Source organism: Podarcis muralis, chromosome 13 (assembly GCF_964188315.1).
Source record: "Podarcis muralis chromosome 13, rPodMur119.hap1.1, whole genome shotgun sequence".
NCBI classification, from domain to species: Eukaryota; Metazoa; Chordata; class Lepidosauria; order Squamata; family Lacertidae; genus Podarcis; species Podarcis muralis.
This window is the reverse complement of record NC_135667.1, coordinates 592,215-603,092: the sequence shown is the minus strand read 5'-3', so window position 1 is coordinate 603,092 and position 10,878 is coordinate 592,215. Positions and strand designations below refer to the sequence as shown.

At 46.6% G+C, this 10,878-nt stretch overlaps 2 protein-coding genes across 2 annotated transcripts in view; one reads left to right on the top strand and one right to left on the bottom strand.

Annotated features, from left to right (window-relative positions):
- ARRB2 (arrestin beta 2) overlaps positions 1-10,878 on the top strand; it is a 233,660-nt gene that overhangs the window by 80,657 nt on the left and 142,125 nt on the right. The gene's annotated exons all lie outside the window — the stretch shown is intronic.
- Positions 1-10,878, bottom strand: part of LOC144325238 (uncharacterized) — a 74,463-nt gene that overhangs the window by 62,685 nt on the left and 900 nt on the right. Inside the window, 1 exon segment of the mRNA XM_077917864.1 lies at positions 8,718-9,206. Within this exon segment, the coding sequence (XP_077773990.1) occupies positions 8,718-9,125 (408 nt within the window). The 5' untranslated portion in view covers positions 9,126-9,206.

Here is a 10,878-nt window from a genome sequence, read left to right as displayed (position 1 = left end):
ATGACTACTTTGCCATTTAATTTATTACATTCGTATAATGACTTTCACCAGAAGATCTCAGAGTGCCTCACAGCATAAAAATACAAAATAAAAACACAAGATACATAATAAAAGCAAGAATCAATACAAAAGAATAACCACCTTCCCACAAAAAACATTTGAAAGGACATACAGTGGCACCTTGGTTCTCAAACACCTTGGTCCTCAAACAACTTGGAACCCACAAGGAAGGAAGTGTTCTGGTTTGTGAACATTTTTCAGAAGCCAAACATGCTCTGTTTCGAGTGTTACGCTTCTGGTTTGAGTGCCCCACTTCCATTTTCAGTGCCAAACTTTCGTTTTGAGTGTTATGCTGAGGTCTGTTCTTTTTTTGCTATTTATTTTTGCGGCTCTTTTTTGTGTGTGTGTCTTTGTGGAACCCAGTTCAGTTACTGATTGATTGTGTGACTGCAGTACATGATTTATTGCTTTCATTTTATGGATCAATGGTCTCGCTAGTAGGAAAATTCATGTTAAATTGCTGTTTGGGGGGTGGGTTTAAAGTCTGCAACAGATTAATCCATTTTGCATGTGGCAGGGAGTCCAACATCTGACTGGTTATAAATCAAGGAATTCATCAGCGGTAGAGAGTACTGCTTCCTTGGTGGGAGAGTTGAATACCTTCTTTGCCCGATTTGAGATGACACCAGCAGTGACTCCAACATGGATGCCAGAGCTATTGGCGTCACTACCTACTGGAACTGCTGCCAGGGTGGAAGAGGGAGAAGTGAGGTGAATATTAAAGGAGGTAAACACGAGGAAGGCTATGGGCCTGGATGGGGTGGCTGGCAGGGTGCTAAGAGATTGTTCGGACCAACTGGCAGGAATCTTTACGAAGATTTTTAACCAGTCTCTGGCCCAAGCCACTGTTCCACCCTGTCTGAAATCCGCTACCATTATACCCCTGCCAAAAACATCAAAGATAGACAGTCTGAATGATTTTCGCCCTGTGGCGTTGACACCCATTATAAAGAAATGTTTCGAAAAACTGGTGAGGAAGCGCATCTTATCTTGTCTGCCGGTGGGACTTGACCCTTACCAGTTTGCGTACAAGGCAAAGAGATCCACAGAGGATGCTGTGGCAATGGCTTTACATGCTGTCCTGACTCATTTGGAGAAGCAAGGGAACTACGCGAGACTGTTATTTGTAGACTTTAGTTCTGCATTTAATACTATTCTTCCGCATAGATTGGTGCCCAAATTATTAGACCTGGGACTTCCACCATGTTTGTGCAGGTGGATATTAGACTTTCTATCAAACAGTTCCCAAAGGGTCAGGTTGGGTTCCCACGTCTCTGCGGATCTCATCACGAATACGGGGACGCCGCAGGGGTGCGTGTTGAGCCCGCTTTTATATACACTCTATACAGCTGACTGTGCCCCCAATTACCCCTGTAATAAGATCATTAAGTTCACAGATGATACAACGCTGGTTGGTTTAATCACGGCTGGAGAGGGGGAGGCGGCCTATAGGAAGGAAGTTGAGCAGTTGGGGGAGTAGCGCAGGAAAAATAACTTACTCCTTAACTTAAAGAAAACAAAAGAGATCATTGTGGACTTTAGGAAATGTAAATTGAATATTCAGCCACTTATTATTGAGGGGAAGTGCGTGGAACAGGTCTCAGTGTTTCGATTTCTGGGAATGGAGCTGAGAAACGACCTAACCTGGGGAGAAAACAGCAAAGACCTGGTGAAGAGAGCACAGCAGAGGTTATATTTTCTGAGAATCCTCCGGAAAAACAATCTCTCAAAGGACCTGTTGATGGCATTTTACCATTTGCCACTGTGGAGAGCGTACTAACTTATGGTCTGTGTGTGTGGTTTGGGAGCTGTAGTTTTATGTAGTTTTATGTAGTTTTTCAATTTCATTGTTCTACATGAGACAATAACAATAAAGATATCTATCTATCTTTCTATGGGAAAGCGCAGCTTGGTTTTGGAACGCTTTGGTTTGGGAACGGACTTCCATGTAATGGTTCTAGGGGTTAAAGGTAAAAGGTAAAGGTACCCCTGCCCGTACGGGCCAGTCTTGACAGACTCTAGGGTTGTGCACTCATCTCACTCTAGAGGCCGGGAGCCAGCGCTGTCCGCAGACACTTCCGGGTCACGTGGCCAGCGTGACGAAGCTGCTCCGGCGAACCGGCACCAGAGCAGCTCACGGAAACACCATTTACCTTCCCGCTATAAAGCGGTACCTATTTATCTACTTGCACTTAGGGGTGCTTTCAAACTGCTAGGTGGGCAGGAGCTGGCACCGAACGATGGGAGCTCACCCCGCCGCGGGGATTCGAACCGCCGACCATGCGATCGGCAAGTCCTAGGCGCTGAGGTTTTACCCACAGCGCCACCCACGTCCGTTCTAGGGGTTGCTTGTGTGTAAATCAACGCCACCCTTGGCTGGTTGCCTGAATAAACCCTTTCTGTCTGGACAGCCACGCGCCCGTGGCTGTCTCAATCGCTGGCAGAATCCGTTAGTGGGCATTTCTTGAACTTCTTCCAGCAAAGAAGCTCTTTGACGCCTAGTCTCCGCCTACTTTCTCTGCGTGGAAGCCTTCTGCGCAGGGAGGGTGTGGGCATCGGAGGACCCGTGCTCTCCCCACTGGTTCCCGGCGAGGAGTCTTGGAGCCACCTCGCCGATTCCCCCATCTGCCCCCTTCTCCACTGGTGTTACGCTGATTTCCTTCCCCAGAAGATGTGCTGCTTCTCTCCCTCCCAGGACGCTCTTCGGAATCCCTCTGGAGCCCTCCCTCTCCCTCTGGCTCCGATGGCAGTTCCCTGACATTCCAGAATGGATAAAGTTTGAGAACCAAGGTACCACTGTAGATGGTTACTCACCCTTTCTGCCCCCCTAGCTAACAGTACCTTAAATGCACTATTATATTATTGTTTTGATACATGTGTACACAACTTTAAAAACAAGGACCGGAATACTGCGCCTAAACGTGAAGCAGAAGCGCACAAAGGCACGATTTCTGAGAGTCTCATGACAAAGCTAGAGTGGTATAGTGGTTAGTGTCAGAGTATGACTTGGCAGACCTGGGTTCAAATTCCTACTTGGCCATGAGGCTCACCAGGTGTCCTTGGGGGCCAGGCACTGCTTCACATCCTGACCAACCTCACAGGGTTATTGTGAGAACCTTGGGAGGAAGGGGGGGAAGAGGGGGAGAACAATGGGGGAAAGGGGGGTATTTGAATGCAAGAAATGAATTTCAGTAAGGACAAATATCAGGTTCTGCACATAGGCAGGAATAACATGCATATACAGTCGTACCTTGAATTACAGGCGCTTCAGGTTACAGACTCCGCTTACCCAGAAATATTACCTCGCGTTAAGAACCTTGCTTCAGGATGAGAACAGAAACCGTGCGGCGGCAGCAGTGGAGGCCCCATTAGCTAAAGTGGTACCTCAGGTTAAGAACAGTTTCAGGTTAAGAACAGACCTCCGGAACGAATTAAGTTATTAACCCAAGGTACCACTGTATTGGAAAAGGATCAAGGCCTCTTAGTAGACCACAAGCTTGTATTGAGTCAACAGTGAGATGCAGCAGCAAAACCCCCCAACTAATGCTATTCTAGGCTGCATCAACATACAATCATAGAATCATGCAGTTGGAAGGAACCCCAAGGGTCTTCCAGTCCAACCCCTGCAATGCAGGAATGTTGTGTTGCACACATTTTGTCTCCATAATGGCTTTGATGCTTCTGGGGCCAAACCTTTTGAACCAGAGTTCTGGATCTGCTTCATCCCTGACAAGCTGGAATGGGTGCAGAGGAGGGAGACCAAGGGGATCATGGCTCTGGAAACCAAGACTTTGGAGAAATGGTTGAGGGAGCTGGGATGTTTATTATGGAGATGGAGAAGGAGATGTGATAGACATCTTCCAACATCGAAAGGGCTGTGCCATGGAAGAGTGAGCGAACTTGCTTTTTTCTGTTCCGGTGGAAGGACACACTAATGAATTCAAGATACAAGTAGGGGAATCTCATGAAACATCAGGAAGAACTTTCTGACAGCAAGAACTGTTTGACTGTAGAACAAAGAAGTTCAGGTGGTGGTGGACTCTTCTTGAATTGAAGGATTTCAAGCAAAGGTTGGGTGGCCATCTGTCATGAATTCTTTTGTTGAATATCCTTCATAGCAGGGGCTTGGAGAAGATGACTCTCACCATCCAATCCAATGCAACAATTCAATGATTCAAGGGGAATCTGATTCTCCCTGCTGTGAGATCTTTGATGAGACGTGAGAAAGGACTCCTGACTAAAACACTCTCCGCATTCCAAGCATTTATACGGTCTCTCTCCCAGGTATGAGTTCTTTGATGGGAAGTGAGACTTCCTTTCTGAGTGAATCTTCCCACAATGCAAGCACTGATAGGGTTTCTCCCTTGTATGGATTTTTTGATGGGAAGTGACATAGGCCTTTGAACTGAAGCTCTTCCCACATTCCAAGCACTGAAACGGTTTCTCCCCTGTATGAATTATTTGATGGGTAGTCAGATGGGACCTCTGACTGAAGCGCTTTCCACATTCCAAGCACTGATATGGTTTCTCCCTTGTATGAATTCTCTCATGGATAGTGAGATGGGACCTCTGATTGAAGCTCTTCCCACAGTGCAAGCACTGGTAGGGTTTCTCCCTTGTATGAATTCTTTGATGGGAAGTGACATAGGCCTTCTTACTGAAGCTCTTCCCACATTCCAAGCACTGATAAGGTTTCTCTCCTTTATGACTCATTTGATGGGCCGTGAGATGGGCCCTCTGACGGAAGCTATTCCCACATTCCAAGCACTGATGCTTTTTCTTCCCAGTGGGAATTCTTGGATGGGATGAGGAATGAGAGCTCTCTCCACACTCCACATATTGATAGGGGTTCTCCACTGTGTGGATTTTGTCATGGATTCGCTGGTTCTTAATTTCTAATTCATCACCACCTGCAACAAAGAGAGATATGGATTTTCAACATCTACATGCAGCCGATGGGAGAGATCATCAGGGGGTTTGGGCTGGGTGTTCATCAGTACGCAGATGATACCCAGCTCTACCTCTCTTTCAAATCGGAACCAGTGAGGGCGGTGAAGGTCCTGTATGAGTGTCTCTGGAGGTGGTTGGAGGATGGAGGGCGGCTAGCTGATTGAGGTTGAATTCTGACAAGACAGAAGTACTGTTGGGGGACAGGAGGCAGGCTGGTGTGGACTCCCTGGTCCTGAATGGGGTAACTGTGCCCCTGAAGGACCAGATGTGCAGCCTGGGAGTCATTTTGGACTCTCAGCTTTCCATGGAGGTGCAGGTCAGTTCTGTGTCCAGGGCAGCTGTTTATCAGCTCCATCTGGCACGCAAGCTGAGACCCTACCTGCCCGCTGATATTCTCACCAAAGCAGTGCATGCTCTCGTTATCTCTCGCTTAGACTACTGCCATGCGCTCTATGTGGGGCTACCATTGAAGGTGACCCAGAAAGACAAACAGGTCAAATTTCTGATGATACATTCAGCAATGGATATATGATATAACATTGAAATGGCAGCTTGGGACAGATTGTGGAATGGAGAATTGAAATTTACAGCATGTTATGAGTTCAAAGAACACTATAGGAAAATGATGTATAGATGGCATTTGATTCCTAGTAACTTAGCTAAAATGTACAAGACCAAATCAAATGCCTGCTGGGAATGTCAAGGGAAGGAAGGTACATTTTTCACATGTTGTGTTTGTGTAAGATAGTAAAAGTCTTCAGGGAAATGATTCATAACAAGTTGAAAAAAATGCTGAAAATAATCTTTGTTAAAAAACCGGAAGCTTCCCTTTCAGGTATAATGGGAGGAAGGTACCCAAATATCAGGAAAAAACCTGTATATGTATGCTACCACAGCTGCCTGAATGGTATACGCCCAAAGATGGAAAGAAAAAGTACCAACAAAAGACGACTGGCAAGTAAAATGGCTCCCTTTACCTTTTAGAAGAATGAAGCCTCCTTTTAAAAGGTTTGGGCAGTTCAGAGCAGCCTGATCTCTGGTAAAGGTAAAGGGACCCCTGACAATTAAGATCTCTGTTTAGAAAGGCGTAATTGGAGGAAGTACATTCCCAGACCAAACAGTCCTCCATTCAAGGTGACTTGTGGAGGTGTTGGAAGCCCAGCTGCTGAAGGCAGCGCTATTGAGCTCCATCACAATAGAGATATATGTATGGAATTTCAGAACAGATCTCAGGATCCAACTAGGAGCCTTACCGAGAGAGGCCAGGATACCACGATTCTCCTCTGTAACCTCCTTATGCAGAGCTCTCTGGGCAGGATCCAGCAACGCCCACTCCTCAGCCGTGAAACAAACAGTGACATCTTCAAAGCACACTAGACCCTAAAAGGAAAGAAAAAGGTCCATATTTGCAATGTATTCCATGTTCAGGCAATGGTCATTCTTGCCATGGTTACCAGATGAGTTATGAATTCTTTGTTTCCTGACTGTACAGGTTAGGCAGAGCCAGTCCTGGGGTCACAGGTTCTGTCTGTCTTGTGATCAAAGAGATCTTTGCAAAAACCTTTTGCCAGAACTCATCTATTTTTGGACACACCCACCACATGTGTTGGCAGTGCTATTTTTCAGGAAAGGAGGAGTCAAAACTTAACAGGAACATCTCCTTTGTTCTCTTATAAAGGCAAAAAAGGCAAATGACCCCTGGACGTTTAAGTCCAGGCAAAGGCGATTGTGGGGTTGTGGCACTCATCTCATTTTTCAGGCCGAGGGAGCTGGTGTTTGTCCACAGACAGCTTTCTGGAACATGTGGCCAGCATGACTAAACTGCTTCTGGCGCAACGGAACATCGTGACGAGGGCCAGAGTGCGCTCTTATAATGGCAGAGGTGCCCACCTGAAAGGTTCCATAACTCAGTTCCAGCAAGCTCCCACTCAAAAAAGGGTGTCGGTACGTCATACTGGTACACCCTCTCCAACACATGGGAAAACTTTTTGGGTTTACAGTATATAGGCTAGGCATCTAGGTGTGAAGTACCAACCGTGCCTAATTTTAAGGGCTCTTTCGCTGGTTGTTGCTGATCTAGGTTTATATGGCACTTTTGTCCATTTTTTCAATTATTTATTCTTCTTTTTTGTTCTGTAATTGCCCCTTCCATGAATTTTGCCTCCGTTTCTTATACAGTTGGTATTCTGGCTGTGCTTAATTTTTTATTCTTATTTCTGAAGGGGACGATTTTGTACAAACAAGAGGAAAATTACTTGATTTGTTTATTGGGGGTACAGCTTTCTCCTGCTTTGCTTTTAATACCAGTTATAATTGCTACATTTCTGTTCTTGCTTAATCTCGTGGCTAAGAGCCTACATAGCCCTACAGATAGAGCTCCCGTAAGGAGCTAAATGGAGACACATCCATCACAACTTGGGTCCCGTTGTAAAACCAGGGCACAATGACGCTGCTTGAAGTGTATGTTATTTGAGTCCCTCAAGGTCAGAGCAAGCATCTGGCCAATTGTGCATGATGACCTTTGAAATTTGAGGCCTCAAAAATGATTTTTGCGTCCACCCGTGGACGTTGAGATCCATTCCTCTGCTGCCACAGCAGCACCTCCTCTTGCTGGAGCGAGGGAGTCATGTTCTGTCTGGCCACCCAAGTTCACAGCTGGGCTCCCCTCACTTGTCCACTGACTTCAGCCCAGGGTTGGAGGGGATCCCATGCAAAACATCGGATAAGTCCGAGTTCTTCGATGCGTTATCCCTCGCATTGTTGTTGTTGTTCCCAAGGGTCCTGACTTGCCTCAGGTCCTTGATTCCCTGCTGCCCTGCATTCAGAACAGACGCAGTCAGGCCTTTAAGCAGTGGATCAGCGCCACCGTATTAGATGGCTTGCTAACTGCTGAGAAGCCGATTTTAGTGTCCCGTGAGACATATAAAAATAAAACTGCAAGAACTGAGAAATAACACTAGTGTCATTCAGAAGGCTAGCTCAGGTGAGGTAACTGTTCCTTATTCTCGGCAGATAAAACATTATGGGATGGCATTTTCTGAAGAGCTGCTGTGACAGAAGCAAAGAGGAGCAGAGAAACTTGTTCTGTCTCAGAAATGCCCTGTCTCCCCACCCCCCAGCCCCTTTCCCCCCAAGGCTCCTTCCCCTCACCTGATCCGGTTCCTCAGCCGCTGCTTCCCCTCCACCAGGATGAAGAGATGGAGGAGGAGGTCTTGCCGGCATCCTTCTTTCACCTGCGAGAGACAAAGCGAAGTGGGGAGACAGGAGTGCAGGATGCTTCTCTCAGAGGTGCATTCGGGAGTTTGTCCCCATTTCATATTATGTTAAAATACATCTCCTTTTATTTGGATTCTTGTCCCCAAGTGTCTTCCCCAAAACACTGAAAGAACCCAGAGTAGTTTGAGAATAACAGGATGTGGTCAGACTGAGAAGAAACTCCTTCCTCCTTACCCAGCGACTTCTCTCTGGTGTCCAATGAAGTCCTCTCTGCCTCAGAGGAATCAGGACCCGTTTCTGCCAACAGAACCTTTTCCTGAAAGAGCAACAAGAATTTGTAATAGAGAATGTGGAGATGGGTGAGAAAAGGAATGGCTGGGACAAAAACCTGAGCGGTATCCAATGTCATTCCTTAAAAAAGATGGGATTTGGGTTTATTCTCCCTCCTGTTTGGAGCCCCTTGGGAGCATCCAGAGGAGAGTCTCTCTCACCTGCTTCTCCGCCTGCTTCCTCTCCTCTGCCTGACTCAGGAGGAAACCTTCGGCCAGGGCCACTGCCTGGGAACTGGTCTCTGCTCCGCATTCCCTCACCCAGCTCTCCATCTCCGCTGGAAGGACAGCCAGGAACTGCTCCAAAATCACCAGGTCCAGCATCTCAGCTTTTGTGTGCCTTTCTGGCTTCAGCCACTGGTGGCAGAAGTGGTGGAGTCGGCTGCAAACCTCACGGGGTCCTTTGACTTGCAGGTAGCAGAACCAGCTGAACTGCCGGCTCTGCGCCTCTGAGCGAAGGGTGTGTTCCTCTCCCAGGATCTTCTGTACAGAGCTTTCCCAGAATCCCCCACTGCTCCCCTTTTCCGGGCCTCTTCCTGCTTCAGGGCCAGCTGAGTCTTGCTCATCCATGTGTGTTCTAAGGAAGTCCCCAAGAGACAGGAAGGATCCCCTTGGTCCTCTGCCAAGTTCTGTTCGTCCAAATTGGAGGCGCTAGAAAATCCAACAAAGAAAAAAGAGAAGTAATGCTCTTGCCCTCCTAGAAGGAAAGTGACCGTCCCAGATGTGCAGGAAAGTGAAGGGATTTCTGTGAAATGAATCAGCCTGGTTGATCCTGCTTTTCAGTATTTGCAGTCAAGGAATAAAGTCAGAACGGTGAGTGACAAGTGAGTCATTTGGACCAAGTGTAACGTGGAAACCAGGCTATAGCGAGGAGTTCCCACCTCCTCAAGACAAACTACTGAGATGGGGTCCTTTTTCCCTTGTTCTGAGGGCCAGATCCTCATCTGGGAAATGCCCTGAGGGCCAAGTGGGTGAGGCCAAAGGACAGAACTCATAAGCAGGTAAAGTAGGACCTACCTTCTTTCTGTGATTGTAAGTTGTTTTAAACTGTTTTAAATGTTGTGTTTTAATCCTGAAAATTCAGGATGGTGGCTGTGTAATTAATAATGTGACAAAGCAGAACCCCCCCATCTGCGTGGGGTACTTCTGGATCCAACATAGTCCCTTGAGTGGGTGAGGCCAAAGGACAGAATTCAGAAGCAGGTAAAGTAGGACCTACCTTCTTTATTTAAAATTTTAAAAGATGATGCTGTTAAGGTGCTACACTCAATATGCCAGCAAGTTTGAAAAACTCAGCAGTGGCCAGAGGATTGGAGAAGATCAGTCTACATCCCAGTCCCAAAGAAGGGCAGTGCCAAAGAATGCTCCAACTACCGCACAATTGAGCTCATTTCACATGCTAGCAAGGTTATGCTTAAAATTCTACAAGGCAGGCTTAAGCAGTATGTGGACCGAGAACTCCCAGAAGTGCAAGCTGGATTTAGAAGAGGCAGAGGAACCAGAGACCAAATTGCAAACATGCGCTGGATTATGGAGAAAGCTAGAGAGTTCCAGAAAGACATCTACTTCTGCTTCATTGACTATGCAAAAGCCTTTGACTGTGTCGACCACAGCAAACTATGGCAAGTTCTTAAAGAAATGGGAGTACCTGATCACCTCATCTGTCTCCTGAGAAATCTCTATGTGGGACAAGAAGCTACAGTTAGAACTGGATATGGAACAACTGATTGGTTCAAAATTGGGAAAGGAGTACGGCAAGGCTGTATTTTGTCTCCCTGCTTATTTAATTTATATGCAGAATACATCATGCGAAAGGCTGGGCCGGATGAATCCCAAACTGGAATTAAGATTGCCGGAAGAAATATCAACAACCTCAGATATGCAGATGACACAACCTTGATGGCAGAAAGTGAGGAGGAATTAAAGAACCTTTTAATGAGGGTGAAAGAGGAGAGCGCAAAATATGGTCTGAAGCTCAACATCAAAAAAACGAAGATCATGGCCACTGGTCCCATCACCTCCTGGCAAATAGAAGGGGAAGAGATGGAGGCAGTGAGAGATTTTACTTTCTTGGGCTCCATGATCACTGCAGATGGTGACAGCAGTCACGAAATTAAAAGATGCCTGCTTCTTGGGAGAAAGGCGATGGCAAACCTAGACAACATCTTAAAAAGTAGAGACATCACCTTACCAACAAAGGTCCGTATAGTTAAAGCCATGGTTTTCCCAGTAGTGATGTATGGAAGTGAGAGCTGGACCATCAAGAAGGCTGATCGCCGAAGAATGGATGCTTTTGAATTCTGGTGCTGGAGAAGACTCTTGA